General features: G+C 42.4%; 1 protein-coding gene across 2 annotated transcripts in view; it reads left to right on the forward strand.

Moving 5' to 3' along the window:
• Positions 1 to 18,912, forward strand: part of BSG (basigin (Ok blood group)) — a 48,231-nt gene extending 29,319 nt beyond the window's left edge. The window contains exons 1-8 of one of the 2 annotated variants that reach the window (XM_069767827.1): positions 1,679 to 2,051; positions 3,202 to 3,358; positions 3,939 to 4,033; positions 6,060 to 6,199; positions 7,682 to 7,958; positions 8,210 to 8,234; positions 8,877 to 8,938; positions 18,394 to 18,912. In XM_069767827.1, the coding sequence (XP_069623928.1) occupies positions 1,694 to 2,051; positions 3,202 to 3,358; positions 3,939 to 4,033; positions 6,060 to 6,199; positions 7,682 to 7,958; positions 8,210 to 8,234; positions 8,877 to 8,931 (1,107 nt within the window). In that variant the 5' untranslated portion in view covers positions 1,679 to 1,693 and the 3' untranslated portion in view covers positions 8,932 to 8,938; positions 18,394 to 18,912. Of the gene's footprint in view, positions 1 to 1,678; positions 2,052 to 3,201; positions 3,359 to 3,938; positions 4,034 to 6,059; positions 6,200 to 7,681; positions 7,959 to 8,209; positions 8,235 to 8,876; positions 8,939 to 18,393 lie in introns of those variants that run through there. The other variant, XM_069767828.1, reaches the window with a different exon arrangement.
• The last annotated feature ends 603 nt before the right edge of the window (positions 18,913 to 19,515 follow it).

Genomic DNA, 19,515 nt, shown 5'->3' on the forward strand with positions numbered 1-19,515 from the left:
ATGCTCCGATGCCCCCCCCTCCCCCGTGCTCCGATGCTCCCCCCCCCCCCCCCCCCCCCCCGTGCCCTAATCTCCACCCCCCTTATGCTTACCCGGCCTCCCGGTGTCCGTCCGGCCGTCTTCTCCCTGGGCGCCGCCATCTTGCAAAATGGCGGGCGCATGCACAGTGCGCCCGCCGAATCTGCCTGCCGGCAGATTCGTTCCAAAGTGCATTTTGATCACTGAGATAGGTTATATCTCAGTGATCAAAATAAAAAAAATAGTAAATGACACCCCCCCCCCCTGTGTCACCCCCATAGGTAGGGACAATAAAAAAAATTAAGAATTTTTTTTTTTTTTTCTTTCCACTAAGGTTAGAATAGGGGTCGGGGTTGGGTTAGGGTATTTTCAGCCATTTTAACCCTAAAAAACTTCCTAGAAAACACACAGACTCTGCATAGAAAACTGCGTAAGAAACGCATCAAAAAAGCACCAAAAAAAGGACCTGCGTTTTCTGCAAAGAGCTGCGGTTTCAGTCCTGAAAAAAAGAGGGAAATCAGGAACGTGTGAACATACCCTAACACTATTAAGCGGTTAGAAAGTTAGCCATTATGAAAACTATTCCTTCTGGCTTTATATTGCCAAGTATGTTTTATTCTGCCAGTTTTGTACTGTAGAATTGCCTAAGTTTTGTGTGTGTATATATGTTTATATATGAAGTAGTTTATTATTAGTAGGGTGAGGGATGTGCCTGACAAAGGTCAGCAGCTGGTTGCTTGTCCAAACACACATTGCTACTGCCTGGCTGACATTTTGCTATAGGCAAAGGGCAGCCTCTGTAATGATACAGGACCCTGCTGCATCTGTTACATAACTGTATACATTGCTTCCTGCTTTGTATCAAAAGTAAAGTTTGTGAAATCTTATTTGATATTTCTTAGGCTATGGTCAATGTGTTTTTGCTATATATATTTTTTTTTCTTGTCAGTAAAGAATCTGCTTACAAAAAAGCAGGTTTTGCTGTGGCTTTCAGGATCCCAAGTTCAGATTTGCTTCCACCTCAGAAGCATGAACACAAGTCACCAGTGCAATACCATTTTTGGAAGATTTATGCAGTCTCAGACTTTGCTGCTGCTACTATAAAATGCAGCAGAAAACTTGCATTAAAAAAACAAATGCAACATGTGAACATGGCCTAGCAAGCAATCTGACATGCAGCCGCGGCGACTCCAACATAGTATTCGAGCATGCTGAAGATGCTCTATTCGGACACGAGTGTGCTCGGATAAGGCTTGTTCCAGCACGCTAGTTAATGACCAGTTGAGGGACATCGGTCTGCCACGCGAGCATTTACCTGATGTCCATCTTGTGTATAGCCACCTTAGTCTATATACATGCATTTTATTGAACGGACTAAATGTCAGAAGCATGGGCTAATTTTCATACTCTTGTTTGGTCTCATTATAAGCTAATCTGGTAATTATGACTTGTCCTATTTAGCATTGTGTAGCCTAATTAGCTAATGAGAATGTGTTCACAAAACTACAGTCTGTGAAAATGTCTTGAGAGAATTTAGTTGTTAATTTTCTTGTATAAATGAAGGTGCTACATGGCCGAATAATGTTTGGGGTATGTTGCATACTGTATTGATATTTTGAGCATCGCCTACATTTTTTTGCACATGTAGTGTGTTTTGTTTAACCTTTTTTCACTCATGCCCACAGCTGGGTTCATTAAGTCTCCGCTCTCAGAGTTCAGACTGACAGGAGAATCAGTGGAGCTCCACTGTGAGGCCGTTGGCCGTCCAATGCCAGAGATACAGTGGTGGTTTGAGGCAGACACTATCAATGAAAACTTCTCTCAGTTGTGGGATGGCGCACGAGAAGATCGTGTACAGATGAACGCAACATATGTCTTCCATGCAGCAAGTACACTCCATCTCTTGCACCTCAATCCAGAAGATTCTGGGACTTACGAATGTCGTGCCAGCAATGATCCAGATCGTAACCACTTGACAAAGAGTCCTCGCATCAAGTGGATTCGTTCTCAGGCCAATGTTGTTGTCTTAGACCGTGAGTGAGCTACTAAACTGAAGAATCCCTGTGATGTACTGAGGACCCGCTCCCTCGTAGTCTGATACCTTCACTTAGTCTTGTAGTCCTGATTTAGTGAACTCCTTGAGAATGCTTGGTTTCCCTGATGTTGGCTTTGATGCTCGTCTTCAAGGCACCACTTGCACAACGTGACGTCCTTCCCATCCTATTCCTTTCATAACAGGATTTGATACGGCTCAGTTGGAATGCCCCTGCTGGACCTCACTCCTTCCCCTTGCACCTTGTTTGTTTGATCTCCCAGATAACATGTTTTTTGTACCATTGAGATAGTTACAGCCAGACTGGCAGATATGCTGGATTAGGACACTGATCCAGAACATTTATTATACATTAAAAGCAAAGTGACTAAACTGCTTAGTACCGGTTTCCCAATCTCTGGATACAACCTACATCTTCTTTCTGAATATCCTTTGTTTTGTGGATGATCCTAGCCATTATCCTGTGTATTGAAACCACAGCGGGTCATAGTGCTGTACCTGACCTTCAATGCTGCCCACCTTTCTCCCTTCTGCAGTAGCTAGAAGAATGGTCCATGTTGCTTATTCTTTTTCCTAATTTGTTTTGGCTCCATGTAACAACTTTATCCCGCTTCCTTCTATTCTCTCCAGCTCCTGAAGTACTGGGGATCTCTGCAGGGGGCTTCTATTTAACTTTTTAGGGTATGTCTACACTTTCAGTATTAGGTAGCGCTTTGGACGCAGCACATGTCTGCTCCGTCCAAAGTCTGCCTGTGATTCCGCATGTACAGGTGACATTTTTCTTGTGGAGACTGGCAAGACGCGCCGCATGTTTGTCTCTGCAGGTGAGCCGCGGGTGCCGGTGCACGCTTAGTGGACATAGGATTTCTTGACATGCCATCCACTATGCTGTAACATCTGGCTGTTGCATCCAACCTGCAGCGTTTACAGATTGTGGGAACATACCCTAAAAGGTTGGCGCACTCATCTAGCAGAATGTTTCTAAATATAGTATATCCTACTTTCTAATTGTTGATATTGGTGGACAAACTTAAGGAAAAAACTGCCCAAGTTATGTACGGTAATTGTGTAGATGAGGTTCATGTGACTTTCACACATTTTAATTTTTTTTCCCTTCCCCATCCCCACAGATCCAGAGATCATTACAGACTCCCCAGATTCCCTTGGTGGAGAGTTACTAATGTGCAACTTGACAGATCCCTCTATTCAAATTTCTGGTCACCAGTGGTATAAGGGGCAGAAACTTGTCCATGAAGACAAAGATAGCTCTCAGTTTACTACATATAAGTAAGTATCCTAGTATAAATGCTACATTCATTTTTTTTCTTTTAACAAGATACTACTGTAGTCTGTCACCCCTGAAAACTTACTCAGATGCTGACATGGTGGATTTTTTTTAAGCTTTGATTCAAGAATTGAGTTTTAACTCATATGCCAATGTGGATCCTCTTGTGCACTGCACCCTTTTCCAAAACTCCGAATGCATGCACCTGCTCTTGTGCAGCCAAAATTCTCAGTGTCCATCTTTCCTGTGTGTAGGCAGAATCGCACTGCAGTTGCGTGTTTCTAGTAACCGTGAAGGGGGACTTTAACATTTATGCTGGTGTATCTAATTGAAAGTGAAATTAGGAAGGCACTAGTGTATCTGTGCAGCCAGTGACTGCCTTCATTAGCATCAATGTCAGACTGAGGTGGTGGCACTTCACCCGCTCCGGAGCAGACGCACCTCTTCAGGGATTAACCGCCTTGGCATTCCTTTCTATGCTCACGCAGGGCAGACAAATTCAGGTCAGAGTAAAACAATCTGCTTGTTTCTTCTGTCGCTTGCACACTGATTTATTAAATGATGGCGCATATTGTTTTTCAGCATTACCAAGGTGAGCGCAGAGAGTTCTGGACAATATACTTGCAAGTTTTTGACTGTTCCTGAGCTTACCGTTATTGGGGAGGTGAATGTGACAGGTATATAATTTATATTTTTTTTGAGCACATGTATAAAATTGCTACATATTGTGGTAATCCTATGATGTTGCAATTTAAAGGGCTTTAGACCTCTAATATAAGAGAAATGTTTTCAAAATTCCACTTCTGAGTTCAACAGTCTCAGAATTGTTCACCCCTTCATGACCATAATCTTTCGTATTTGGTAGAGCGACCTTTTGACTATGACCTGCTGCAAATATAATGCGTAGCCAGACCCCGATTCCTTAACTATGGCCTTCAGTTTGCATTCTCGGGTAGTCAAGCGTGATCTAAAAAGTTACTAAATCATTGACTTGTGTAATAAATAGAAAGTTGGAAATGCATTGACTATCTAAAGATTTGGCTGGAGGCACAGTTTGCCAGTTGAAAGCTAAGATGACACTGGCTACACTACCTGCATGAGCAGCCACTGGGATTCAGGTTGTCTTTTCCTCATGTTACCACACAAAACATCACAGCTTACTGTGTTCCCGGGAGACTTTATAAATCTTTCACTTTGCCCTCCCTCCTCACCTCCTCCCCACATGCAGAGCTGCAGCATGGTAACTCTATCTGCATTTTTGAAGTAGTTTTTTCATTCACTGGGTGAGAAACTCTGTGCACTCCTTTTTTTTTTTTTTTTTTCTTTCTTTAAATGCTGCAGCTTAACATTTGCAAATACAAAAGGCAGAAAAGATTGGTGGCCTAACTTTGAAGTACACGTACTGATCTAATGGCACAGGAAAAGTCTGCTCCAGTGTATTCAAGCATCCAAAAAAGCCACAGGGTTTGGGATTGTCCTGTGGAGCGATGAAACAAATCAATAACGTTTTGTGCTACTGACTGGGTTAAGTTGTCTGGAGGAATAGTGAAACATATGCTGGGGGGTGAGAACGCCAAGTCTACAGTGAAGCATGGCGCTGGCTGCTTTTTTTTGGCATATTGGGAAGACTAGTAGAAAATTTCCTGTGATGAGCCTGAAGGTTTGGCTTCACTGGACCTTTCAATTGGATCCCAAGCATACCTCAGTCCAGCAAGGCTTAGTTCTAGGCCATGGTCACAAGACCATCTATTCTCTCATGCGAGAGGATCTGGGATGATTATGTAAATGCTCTCGGAACAAACGGTCAGTTTGAACCAAGGGTCAGTGCACCGTTGCCTTCATTTTGTGTGCCTGTACATTGGACTGCACTTTGATGACATCCAAGTGCAGTCCGATGTTTCATACACATCCATAAACTTGTATGGTTGCTTGTGAGCTAAATCTCCTTCTTTCTTCCTGTGGATGACTCGTCCCCATGTCATCCAGTCTCCCCGGTATAGTGCTCCTGCACAGGTGTCCTCTGCTCTATTGAGGGCAGCTGTGACAGGTGAACAGGCCTTGTCGCATGCGCACTGCAACACTTTATGATGTCTGTCAGAGCAGAAAAGAACGCCTGCACAGTAGCACCACAATGCCGGGGAGACACTGTGGATGATGTAGGAACGCATCATCCACATGAAGGAGGATGGCATCTCAAGAAGGGAGACCAAGACCAGCGACGCCCCTCGGACCAGACCGCCCTGCAGCTGAGTATAATAGATTTTTTTTAATTTATTTCTTGAGGTCAGGTTGGGTGGCAGATGTACAGCGTTAAAGAATGTATTATTGAAAGGTAGTGGCTGTATCTCAGATCTGCCATACTTGGTGACGGGCTCCCTTTAAGCTGTGATCTGGGTGTTCTGACCTGTGCAAGACCCCTCCTAAAGATGCTTGCCTTGAACTGATGTATTGATACAGCTGTGGCTTTGTGCTGAAGGATGAAAACACCAATTAGTTGGCCTTTTTCAATTGTTGGGTGTTTTGGAGTAATATTGTGAGGTCTTATGATTCTATCAGAATTTTCCGTGAGTTATAACAATGGAGCATTAGTTTATCTGCAGTGTGTTTATTGTAAAATCCTCCCACACACTAAGCTGCAGAATACTTTGAGGTCTGTAATAGGTATGTGTAATTCTTTTTCTTTCCCCACCTCATCCCCTTTAGTTCCACCTCACGTTGTAGCTTATAAGAAAACTGAACACAGCAATGAAGGGGACACCGGTGTTATGACTTGTAAGAGCAACTCGTACCCTCTTGTGGAGCACTGGATGTGGTACAAGGCATCTGAAGATGGCAGTACCCAGGTCTGGAAATGGTTTTTTTTTTTCTTCTATAATCCTGAGTGGGTTTCATTACGTTTATGTATAAAGCCATTAATCTGAAAACTTCAGTAAATGGGTTGCTCCATTTAAACCAGCTTGGGCAAAGAACACATACACAATCTGCTAGAGCCACTTGTGATGGTTGTGGGCATGTTGGGCATTACATGTCACTTGTTGACATCCTTTATGGTCTGTATAATGCATTGGAAAGGAGCTTTGGAGGAGGCCACCCAAACGGCACTTCCTTGTGGGGCTTATGGAATTTAAAACAAAAAAAAATCTAAATGATTACTTTATGAAGGATTTTTGCTTTTCCAGAACCCTTTTCTTGTAGAATACTCATTTACAAACTCATTGATGCCTATAGATGTCAAAATATAGCTATCCTGGTGGCAATAGAATTCCCTCAGCTGGTCTTATGGCAGTGTTTTTATTCCTTACTTTAGTCTTGGAAGTTATCTTGTTTTTGGTGGCTAAAAGTAGCTTCCTAATCTCATGTCTGTTTATTCTCCCATCACTGTTGTGTTGGCAGACTATAAGAATGCATTTATATTTTTTTAAACTGTGAATCCTAGGCCTAGTACTAATCATGCTGTGCTTGGAAATGTCCCCACCTAGAAACCCCATGGCCAGGATGGAGCAGAGGAAAGTGGGTCCCACCCTTCTGTTCTTTTTGCTGGACTTGTTGCCGGCAGCCACCCTCTTCGTAGAAAACAGGAACATTCTCTTGGATGCCAGTTAACACAGCTACCAATTTAACCCTGTATTCCATAAAAATTTATCAGATAAAATTTAACTTTTAATGAATTCCTATAGAAAAATATTGACCTTTCAATCACCATATAAGCAACCGTGCTAGCTGAGTTCACCCTGCATCCAGCGCCTACCTGACAGTGGAGGTTGGCACCCTAAAACAAATGAACGAGTGATGGTGCCCCCACTCCACAGCAGCTAACCCTAAAACTCCTAGATGGCCCTATGCTGGTGAATCATGCAACCACTTTTTGCGCATATATAGGGAAAGGAGCAGAGTGGGTATTGGTGCAGGGTGAACTCGGCTAGCACGGTTGCTTGTATGGTGATTGAAAGCTCAATATTAGAGGAATTCATTACAAGTTAAATTTTATCTGATGGCTATCAATTTAACCTCCTGTCACAAAGATCTGTCTTGATTTATTGACCTTATTAGTTTATTGTTATAGTATTTTTTCAGATGCTGGCAACAATAAAGCCTCAAAGTAGAAAATGCACAACGTAATAAAACTACAATATATATCTTATTCTATATACGGTGTGTATATATATATATAATAAAAACAAAAAACTTCTGTCTGAAACTTGGATCCACATAGTCATGGGCTGAGTTCATAGTGATTTTGTTTAATGAATCTAATGGACTGTTTAACATTCTAGTAGATCTCCATTTACCCTATATATTAATCTTGTGGTAATACTTTTCCTCAGGCTATAGTGAATGGAACAGATGAACGCTATTTCATCAAGTCCACTGGAAATAAGACAGAGCTTCGCATTCACCAACTAGACATTGAGAAAGATCAGGGTGAATATATCTGCAATGGAACCAATTTTCTGGGAACCACAGGAGAGAGCGTTGCCCTACGTGTGCGCAGCCGTCTTGCTGCCCTCTGGCCTTTCCTTGGTATTGTAGCAGAGGTTCTGATTCTAGTCACGGTCATCTTTATCTATGAGAAGAGGAGAAAGCCTGATGAGGCTCCAGAAGGTAGGGCTGCATGCATGGCTTTCAGCTAGTGACATCTATTATACAACATATCTTTGCATTAGAAAAAAAAATGTCTCTGCCTAATAAAATATATAAATTGTGTATAGGGAAACTATAATCTGATTTTGCCTTTTTTGTGTATTTGGCACAATAATGAATGTGTAGGTCAAACCATTTGATTAGTGCTTGTACTGCTCCATTGCTTGCTTGTAGGCAACTCATTTACAGTAACATGTTTTTTCTTTCCACAGATGAAGATGGGGGCTCTGCACCTCTGTAAGTAAAGCTATTCATATCAAGGCATGTTTAAAACTGAAGTGGGGTATAAAAAGCAATTTAATATGAAACCAATCCGGTATAAGTCACATTTAACTTAAGTTGGTCCTAAGGTCAAAGTCATTTTCATTCAAGTGCCATAATCTAAAGTCTAGTATACTTGGGTTACAAATTCCCTATCCTTCCCTAAGGAAGCTGTTTTTTCTATTCCTCCTCCCCCATTTTTTTATGCTTAATTTGAGAATCCCATTGCATACTGGGATACTCTGTGTCAAAAGGGTGCAGAAGCTGCACCAGTGTTTATGGGGAATTTTTAGTGAAAGTATGTTAGAAAATGGGTTAGATTTATGGCACAAAATAGAGATTCGGAATGAAGATTACTTTGCCTTCAGACTACCCCTTCTAAAAAATAAATGCAAAAAGCTAATTTGAATGTTGAGGTACTGAAGGCTGGTGAATCGGGTCCTTTAGAACCCTGTTCATATTAATACAAAATGGAACCAGCTTCACCTGGATATTGTGACTTTATGAAGGCAGACTTCCACTGTATGTGGGCTGTGCTAATGGCTCATGTAATGTTAGTCGCCTAGCCTCGAAGTAGAAGAAAGTGTGTTTTTAAAATAATCTGCTGTTACTCTCTAGGAAAAGCAATGCTGGTGCCAATCACGAGACTGTGCGGCAGCGAAATTCAAGCTGAGTCATAGGTAAGACACACATGGGGAGATGGGTCACGGAGATATCCAGCGGTAGCTGGTAAGGTCCAACTGCAGTGCTTCTGCTTCTAATGTGCCCAAGTGTTCTGCTATACCGGTGGAGAAGGTGCACTTCCTGAAGTGGTGATGTGCTGTTTAATGAGGACCTGTCATTAAATCAAGAGTCCAGTTTCTGCTCTTTTTTTTTTTTTTTTTTTTTTTCTGCTGAGCTCTTGCGTTTTTTTTTTGCCAAACAATTTCAAAAGTGAACCTTTCTGCTAATGTGCCTAAGGGAGCGTTGTTTACAGGGTTCTGGTGGTGCTTTGGGCTGTTCTGCATAATTACCCTGAGAGCAATGCCCACTTAGTAAAGGCAATAAAGTGTGCATAGTAAGAGCTTTTATTTAGTGCTCCAATCTCGGGTAGCGGGCTTGGCAAAACAAAATACTAAAGAAAGAAGCAGAAATTCAATGTTGGAACTGGCCACTTTTGACCTTATGCCAGGTTTTTAAACGTGTTCCTGATTATTCAAGCCACATTTGACTCAGGCTTTGTGCACATGGTGCGTTTTTGATATGTTTTTTTTCCTTGCAGATTTGGCCCAAAAATGCTAGGGAATCCTTAAGCCAGCAAAGTCACTGAGAATCCTGAAGTGCTGTGCACATAATCCGTTCTTTTTCCTTTCAGGATTTGCTGTGTGTTTAAACCTGCAGCATGTCAATTCTCTGCTCTTTTTTGCCTGCGTTTTTCATGCATTGAATGCACAGGAAAAAAACGCATGCAAATGCTCCACAGATTTTTCTGCAGCATTTTTGCTGCCAAGAGCTGCAGAAACCTTGCAGAAATATCTGCAAGCAAATTCTCAACGTGCACACACAGCCTTAAACTGTAAAAAGTTGCTAAATTTTTGCACAACTCATGGCTGTGCAATAACGGACTTGGGCGTTTTCAGTTTTGCCGAAATGGGTGCAAGACTGAATGTGGCATACTTAATGCCAGATATCTTGTCTTGGTCCCTGGCTGGAGGAAGATTTGCGGAGACACACTGGCAACTTTTCAGACATGTCTGATTTCATTAAGAGGTATTTTAAAGGGGTTTTCCCAAGAAGAAACTACTTTTAATTTGTTGGAATAAATGGCTGTCTGACCGTGTAGTAACTTGGTCTGATCTTACCACAACTCCTGAGCAGGGGAGGAAGCAAGAGTGTACAGACATTACAGCAGGAGGTCACAGCTGATTCCTTTTTGAGGTAAAGCCTTTCATGACCTGTTTTTAAGCAGTGTTTTACTTCTAAGAATCAGCTGTAATGTCCTTCCTTTAATTTTTTTCTTTTTTTGTCCCTGCCCAGGAGATGTGGTGTGATCAGACAATGTCTCTGCACAGTCAGAACACAGCCATTACACAGTACACAGCAGGGGCACATTTATAAGATTATCTCAGCAATAGAACATTTTTACTCAACATGCCAAATTGTGGAAATTATTATTAAAGGATCAGTTTTGATTAAAATTAAGCCCCCCTAACCCCACTTAACCCCTTCATGACATGGCATAGGTCATGGCCCTGCACATGACTGATTTGGCAGTGCCAGAATCGTGTCACAAACCCCACCCATCAGCTTCTGTGTAGCATGATCATGAGGCACTGATGGGTTGACATAACAATCGCCAGGGACTTCAGAAGACCCTTGAGCTAGTTGCAGATCTTATGAATGCTGGCATGGGTTAATAGAGGATGATTTTTTGCTACACATAGCAGGGCTGAAGCCCTGCTATGTGTAGCACAATTGATCAGATTGCAGCTTCAAATCTTCTAAGGGGACTTTTTTTTTTTTTTTTTTTAAAAGCATCTAAAAAAGTTCAAATCGCCCCATTCAAAATTAAAATAAGGCTAAGTTCACACTGGGTATTTTTTTGTTGCATTTTTTTTTCTGCAGCAAACCGATTTCTTGGTAGGAAAAAACTGCATCAAAAAACGTCTTTTCATGCCTTTTTTTGGGCTAACTTTTGTCTTTATTAGCATGCACAAAGTTTAGTGCCCCCTAAGGGGAAATATGTAATATTTACATGGGAGACCCCAACATTTTCTGAAAAATGTTATTAAATACATGTACGGTAAGCGGCACACACTACTCATTATGTATGTCACTGACATCTATATATCTATTCTATCCTGTCGGTTACTGTTGTGATTTTCCTGTACACTGCTGCTGAATTGCCAGGCTAGTCTCCATCTTTGGTTCTACAGGAATTAGTTTTTTCTATATTGGTTTTTCCCCCAAAATTTTGCCACAAAAAACTGGGAAAACTTATTGACTCGAGTATAAGCCTAGGGTGAGAAATGCAGCAGCTACCAGTGAATTTCAAAAATAAAAATAAATGCTCCATACCGTTCATTATGGCCCCATAGATGCTCCATAGAAAGCTGTGCCCCATATATAATGCTCTGCACCGTTCATTATGGCCCCATAGATGCTCCATAGAAAGCTGTGCCACATATAAGGCTCTGCACCGTTCATTATGGCCCCATAGATGCTCCACATAAAGCTGTGCCCCACATATAATGCTCTGCACCGTTCATTATGGCCCCATAGATGCTCCATAGAAAGCTGTGCCACATATATATTGCTCTGCACTGTTGATTATGGCCCCATAGATGCTCCATACATAATGCTGCTGCTGCAATAAAAAAAAAACACATACTCACCTCTCTTCGCTCAGGACGCCGGTGCTTTCAATATTTACCTGCTCCTCGTGCGGCTCCGTCTCCAGCACTGACGCTCAGCAGAGGGCGCGCACTGACTACGTCACCGCGCCCTCTAACCTGAGCGTCACTGCTAGAGGACGCTGCAGACAGAGCCGCACCGGAGCGAGGAGCAGGTAAATATCGCGCAGCGCTCCCCCTCCCCTCCCCGTATACTTACCTGCTCCTGGCACGGTCCCTGCTTCCCCGGCGCTGCATCTTCTTCCTGTATTGAGCGGTCACAGTTACCGCTCATTTACAGCAATGCATATGCGGCTCCACCCCTATGGGAGGTGGAGCCGCATATTCATTGCTGTAATGAGCGGTACCATGTGACCACTCAGTACAGGAAGAAGCTGCAGCGCCAGGAGAAGCAGGGACTGCAGGGACCGCGCCGGGAGCAGGTAAGTATAATTACACAGCTCCCGCACCCCCTCCCCTGCCGACCCCCGGGTATGACTCGAGTATAAGCCGAGAGGGGGACTTTCAGCCCCCAAAAATGGGCTGAAAATCTCGGCTTATACTAGAGTATATACGGTATATTAACCCCTTTACCCCCAAGGGTGGTTTGCACGTTAATGACCGGGCCAATTTTTACAATTCTGACCACTGTCCCTTTGTGAGGTTATAACTCTGGAACGCTTCAACGGATGCCAGTGATTCTGACATTGTTTTCTCGTGACATATTGTACTTCATGACAATGGTAAAATTTCTTTGATATTACCTGCGTTTATTTGTGAAAAAAAACGGAAATATGGCGAAAATTTTGAAAATTTCGCAATTTTCCAACTTTGAATTTTTATGCAATTAAATCACAGAGATATGTCACACAAAATACTTAATAAGTAACATTTCCCACATGTCTACTTTACATCAACACAATTTTGGAACCAAAATTTTTTTTTGTTAGGGAGTTATAAGGGTTAAAAGTTGACCAGCAATTTCTCATTTCTACAACACCATTTTATTTTAGGGACCACATCTCATTTGAAGTCATTTTGAGGGGTCTATATGATAGAAAATACCCAAGTGTGACACCATTCTAAAAACTACACCCCTCAAGGTGCTCAAAACCATATTCAAGAAGTTTATTAACCCTTCTGGTGCATCACAGGAATTTTTTGAATGTTTAAATAAAAATGAACATTTAACTTTTTTTCACAAAAAATTTAATTCAGCTCCAATTTGTTTAATTTTACCAAGGGTAACAAGAGAAAATAGACCCCAAACATTGTTGTACAATTTGTCCTGAGCACGACAATACCCCACATGTGGGGGTAAACCACTGTTTGGGCGCATGGCAGAGCTCGGAAGCGAAGGAGCGCCATTTGACTTTTCAAAGCAAACTTGACTGGAATTGAGATGGGACGCCATGTTTCGTTTGGAGAGCCCCTGATGTGCCTAAACATTGAAACCCCCCACAAGTGACACCATTTTGGAAAGTAGACCCCCTAAGGAACTTATCTAGATGTGTGGTGAGCACTTTGACACACCAAGTGCTTCACAGAGGTTTATAATGTAGAACCGTAAAAATAAAAAAATCATATTTTTTCACAAAAATTAACTTTCCGCCCCCAATTTTTTATTTTCCCAAGGGTAAGAGAAGAAATTGGACCCCAAAAGTTGTTATACAATTTGTCCTGAGTACGCTAATACCCCATATGTGGGGGTAAACCACTGTTTGGGCGGATGGGAGAGCTCGGAAGGGAAGGAGCGCCGTTTGACTTTTCAATGCAAAATTGACAGGAATTGAGATGGGACGCCATGTTGCGTTTGGAGAGCCCCTGATGTGCCTAAACATTGAAACCCCCCACAAGTGACACCATTTTGGAAAGTAGACCCCCTAAGGAACTTATCTAGATGTGTGGTGAGCACTTTGACACACCAAGTGCTTCACAGAAGTTTATAATGCAGAGCCGTAAAAATAAAACAAAATTTTTCCCACAAAAATTATTTTTTTAGCCCCCAGTTTTGTATTTTCCCGAGGGTAACAGGAGAAAGTGGACCCCAAAAGTTGTTGCCCAATTTGTCCTGAGTGCGATGATACACCATATGTGGGGGGAACCACTGTTTGGGCGCATGGGAGGGTTCGGAAGGGAAGGAGTGCCATTTGAATGCAGACTTAGATGGAATGGTCTGCATGTGTCACATTGCGTTTGCAGAGCCCCTAATGTACCTAAACAGTAGAAACCCCCCACAAGAAAGTAGACCCCCTAAGGAACTTATCTACATGTGTGGTGAGCACTTTGACCCACCAAGTGTTTCACTACAGTTTGTAACGCAGAGCCGTGAAAATTGAGAAAAATCTTTCCCCCCAAAATTATTTTTTAGCCCCCAGTTTTGTATTTTCCCGAGGGTAAGAGGAGAAATTTGACCCCAAAAGTTGTTGTCCAATTTGTCCTGAGTACGCTGATACCCCATATGTTGGGGGGAACCACCGTTTGGGCGCATGGGAGGGCTCGGAAGGGAAGGAGTGCCATTTGGAATGCAGACTTAGATGGAATGGTCTGCAGGCGTCACATTGCGTTTGCAGAACCCCTAATGTACCTAAACAGTAGAAATCCCCCACAAGTGACCCCATATTGGAAACTAGATCCCCATGGAACTTATCTAGATGTGTTGTGAGAACTTTGAACCCCCAAGTGTTTCACTACAGTTTATAACGCAGAGCCGTGAAAATAAAAAATCTTTTTCCCACAAAAATTATTTTTTAGCCCCCAGTTTTGTATTTTCCCAAGGGTAACAGGAGAAATTGGACCCCAAAAGTTGTTGTCCTATTTGTCCTGAGTACGCTGATGCCCCATATGTTGGGGTAAACCCCTGTTTGGGCACACGGGAGAGCTCGGAAGGGAAGGAGCACTGTTTTACTTTTTCAACGCAGAATTGGCTGGAATTGAGATCGGACGCCATGTCCCGTTTGGAGAGCCCCTGATGTGCCTAAACAGTGGAAACCCCCCAATTATAACTGAAACCCTAATCCAAACACACCCCTAACCCTAATCCCAACAGTAACCCTAACCACACCTCTAACCCTGACACACACCTAACCCTAATCCCAACCCTATTCCCAACTGTAAATGTAATCTAAACCCTAACCGTAACTTTAGCCCCAACCCTAACTGTAGCCTTAACCCTAGCCCCAACCCTAACTTTAGCCCCAACCCAAACTGTAGCCCTAACCCTAGCCCTAACCCTAGCCCTAACTTTAGCCCCAACCCTAACTGTAGCCTTAACCCTAGCCCTAGCCCTAACCCTAATGGAAAAATGGAAATAAATACATTTTTTAAATTTTTCCCTAACTAAGGGGGTGATGAAGGGGGGTTTGATTTACTTTTATAGCGGGTTTTTTAGCGGATTTTTATGATTGGCAGCCGTCACACACTGAAAGACGCTTTTTATTGCAAAAAATATTTTTTGCGTTACCACATTTTGAGAGCTATAATTTTTCCATATTTTGGTTCAGAGTCATGTGAGGTCTTGTTTTTTGCGGGACGAGTTGACGTTTTTATTGGTAACATTTTCGGGCACGTTACATTTTTTTGATCGCTTTTTATTCCGATTTTTGCGAGGCAGAATGACCAAAAACCAGCTATTCATGAATTTCTTTTGGGGGAGGTGTTTATACCGTTCCGCGTTTGGTAAAATTGATAAAGCAGTTTTATTCTTCGGGTCAGTACGATTACAGCGACACCTCATTTATATCATTTTTTTGTGTTTTGGCGCTTTTATACGATAAAAACTATTTTATAGAAAAAATAATTATTTTTGCATCGCTTTATTCTCAGGACTATAACTTTTTTTTTTTTTTTTTTTTGCTGATGATGCTGTATGGCGGCTCGTTTTTTGCGGGACAAGATGACGCTTTCAGCGGTATCATGGTTATTAATATCTGTCTTTTTGATCGCGTGTTATTCCACTTTTTGTTCGGCGGTATGATAATAAAGCGTTGTTTTTTGCCTCGTTTTTTTTTTTCTTACGGTGTTTACTGAAGGGGTTAACTAGTGGGCCAGTTTTATAGGTCGGGTCGCTACGGACGCGGCGATACTAAATATGTGTACTTTTATTGTTTTGTTTTTTTTTATTTAGATGAAGAAATGTATTTATAGGAATAATAATTTTTATTTTTTTTCATTATTTAGGAATATTTTTTTTTAATTTTTTTTTTACACATTTTGAAAAATTTTTTTTTTTACTTTTTTACATTGTCCTGGGGGGGGGACATCACAGATCAGTGATCTAACAGTGTGCACAGCACTCTGTCAGATCACTGATCTGACATGCAGCGCTGCAGCCTTCACAGTGCCTGCTCTAAGCAGGCTCTGTGAAGCCACCTCCCTCCCTGCAGGACCCGGATCCGTGGCCATCTTGGATCCGGGGCTGGAGGAAGCAGGGAGGGAGGTGAGACCCTCGCAGCAACGCGATCACATCGCGTTGCTGCGGGGGGCTCAGGGAAGCCCGCAGGGAGCCCCCTCCCTGCGGGAAGCTTCCCTATACCGCCGGCACATCGCGATCATCTTTGATCGCGGTGTGCCAGGGGTTAATGTGCCGGGGGCGGTCCGTGACCGCTCCTGGCACATAGTGCCGGATGTCAGCTGCGATAAACAGCTGACACCCGGCCGCGATCGGCGGCGCTCCCCCCGTGAGCGCCGCCGATCGCGCTGGACGTACTATCCCGTCCGTGGTCATGGGGGCCCACCCCACCTCGACGGGATAGTACGTCCCATGTCAGAAAGGGGTTAAATGTAATATATTTTTAACCAGCAGAGCGAAATCCGAAGGCTGGGGGCAGATGTTTATAGCCTGGGAAGCAGGTAATGCCTATGGAGCTTCCCAGACTATGAATATCAGCTTGCAGCTGTTTACTTAGCCTTTACTGAATATTAAAACCACCTTTCCAAAAAAGAAAAAAAAAGGTTCCCCTATAATAACCACCAAAAGCTTGGCAAACAGCTGTGGACTGATATTAATAGCCTAAGAAGGGGCCATGGATATTAACACCCTCCCCAGGATAAAAAAAAAAAATCAGCTCTTGACTTCCCCAGAAAAGGTGCATCTATAAGTTGTGCCAATGCTGCCACTTGGCTTTGCTCCTCCCAAGCCCAGAGGTTGGTAGAGGAGAGGCTTCAACAAAATGCCCCCTTTCCCCCCCCCATTAATAGCCCCATATTCTTATTGTATAAGAACACATCCAGAATAAAGTCCTTTAATTGAAAGAATGACACTCATTTAATAAGTCTTAATTAAACTATATTTACGACATCACCCATTCCAGTGATGCCATTTTCCCCTGCAAGAGAACTTAAAATAAACACTCATATTCCTCACCTATCTGCAGAGAAGATAATGATCCATTTGTCCAACGACAGGTCCAGCTCTGCTACATCTAGATGGCAGGTTGCATGATGCGATCATACAGCCTGTCATCCAGCTGAGACACTGAGCAACGTTGGCTACCGCTGCCCAGTATCTCCCAGTGAACTCCTATAACCTGTCTGTCACCACGAGCGTGAGAAAGTTCTCCTGCTCATGGTGCCATCAAAAAAAGCGTCCTGGGGTTCACAGCCAATGAACTCTCTTCACCTTCAAATGACATCTGCTCTCTAGTGCCATTGGAAATGCCTGCTTTTTTTTTTTTTTTCTTCACCACCCATGAAAGTCATTGGGTGAAAAAACGCTGAAATTGACATACTCTGTCAAGAAAAAAACCCCACCGTAAAGCACAAAGTGCTGATGGCAAAAAACAAAGCGGTGTGCATGATATTTCTGAAATCTCAGACATAGCTGGTACTGTCAAATGCAGCTGAAAATTAGCATTTAAAAAGCGGCAAATACACATTTGGTATCGCCACGTTCAGAATCTCCAGATTAATTTAGTTTATATTTTGATAAATCGGATCAGTGAAGATAATTGTGGAATTGCACTTTTTTTTTTCAATTTCAGCACACTTGGAATTTTTTTTCCCCATTTTCCAGTACAAAACATGGTAAAATCAATGGGGACGTTCAAAAGTACAATTTGTCTGTCAAAAAAACAAGCCATCCATCCCATGGCCATATTGACAGAAAAATATGGCTGTGGGAAGAAGGGGAGCAAAAAAAGAAAAATCCCAAGGTTGTGAAGGGGTTAGGCCCCTTTCACACATCAGTTTTTTGCCATCAGTCGCAATCGGTCGAATTTTGAAGAAAAAAAACTGATCCGGCGATTGATGCCACCGGACCCGTTTTTTTCCTCATAAACTTGTATTCGCGATGGATGGACTCACATTTATTCCGTCGTTCCCTGATCCGTGAAATTGTTTGTCCGGGGGCCGGAGACAACGGACATAGTAACGTTTTTTGTCTCCGTTGAAAAAGACAGCGACGGAACCGTTTGCAAAAATGGAAGCTTATGGCGCCATCTGGCGACGGATTCCGTTTTTGTTTGTTTTTTTTATCCGGCGAAGAAACAGATCCGTCGCATCAGTTCTTCACAATCTGCGATAGATCCGTTTTTTTCAAAATTTTACGGATTGTGACTGATGGCAAAAAACTGGTGTGAAAGGGGCCTTAATGAAGTGTCTGACAGGTGGTGTGCCTCACCACATATCTTACTCCAGCTAGCGACTGGAGTCAGATCTAGCATAAGGTACACCACAGCTTGTCATAAATTATCATTTGTCCTAAGAGTGCTCATTTATTGTTCCTGAATATCAGTAACTTGTGTATTTTGTTCTGTTTCTTGCAGATGAATGGAAGACTACATTATTTAACAAGTTCCAGTGTTTTGCGCTTAGAGTTCGATTTTCTTGTCTCCTTCATACTCTACACGACAACAGCCAATCCTATTGGTTTTTAATTTCTTTAATATAAAATGTAGTTTTGTGTTTTTCTGGATGTACATCTAGTTCCAGTTCTGCTGACAGGGGCTACTTGTGTTAAATGTGCGCAGCTGCCAGTGTGTATTATTGGCAACTGATAATTAGGAATTAGTAATATCAGCCTTATGACTTCCAGTTGTTGTTTTTTTTTTTTTAATCCTGAGCTAATCATGTGATTTATAAAACTTTCTTTTTTTTTGTATGTGTAGCAGGCACACCATGAACATGCAAGACAACTAAAATTGCTTTTATCTTTTTCCATTTCCATGGGGTGGGAAATGTAGAACTTCTTATCCTGTGGTCTACAACCTGATATACCTGTTTTTCAAAGTTTGACACTGGATTGTAAATTTGTCTGAAAATAAACCCACACCAAGAAAACAAAACTATTTTGTTCTTTCCTTGAGTTTTAAATCTTGCTTGTACTTAAATTGCCCATCTGTGGCTAAAAGAGGTTATAATTGGCCACATATGAGCAGGGCTGTATAAAGCTTTTTCTGTAAGTGAAAGTGTTTAGGTTATGGTGTATCACAGGTCGCTTGACCTAAAATCTTAAATGGCCAAGATGAGAATATCGCTTCCATTGACAAGATCTCAAAGTTCAGGTGCTGATTGCACTGACATGGCCAAACATCTTAAGTATACCTTCCCACCTGCTTGTTTTCACTTTTATCTCCACCCCACACTCTAAATTACCAGTAATGTTTTTCAGAGCCCAAGAAGGCACCAGCTGAGAGGGGAGCTGCATTCAAGAATAGGAAACCTACAGAGTAAGGCTATGTGCATACGTTGCGGATTTTGCTGTTTATCCACAGTAGATCTGCAGCTGCAGATTCGCAGCAGCTTTCCATGCGTTTACAGTACAATGGAAACCTATGGAAACCACAATCCACAGTACCCATGCTGCAGAAAAAAACGCGTGGGAACGCTGCGGGTTACATTCCACAGCATGTCAATTTTGTGCAGATTCCGCTGGAGTTTACACCTGC

The sequence above is a fragment of the Ranitomeya imitator genome, chromosome 1 (genome assembly GCF_032444005.1).
Source record: "Ranitomeya imitator isolate aRanImi1 chromosome 1, aRanImi1.pri, whole genome shotgun sequence".
Lineage (NCBI taxonomy): Eukaryota > Metazoa > Chordata > Amphibia > Anura > Dendrobatidae > Ranitomeya > Ranitomeya imitator.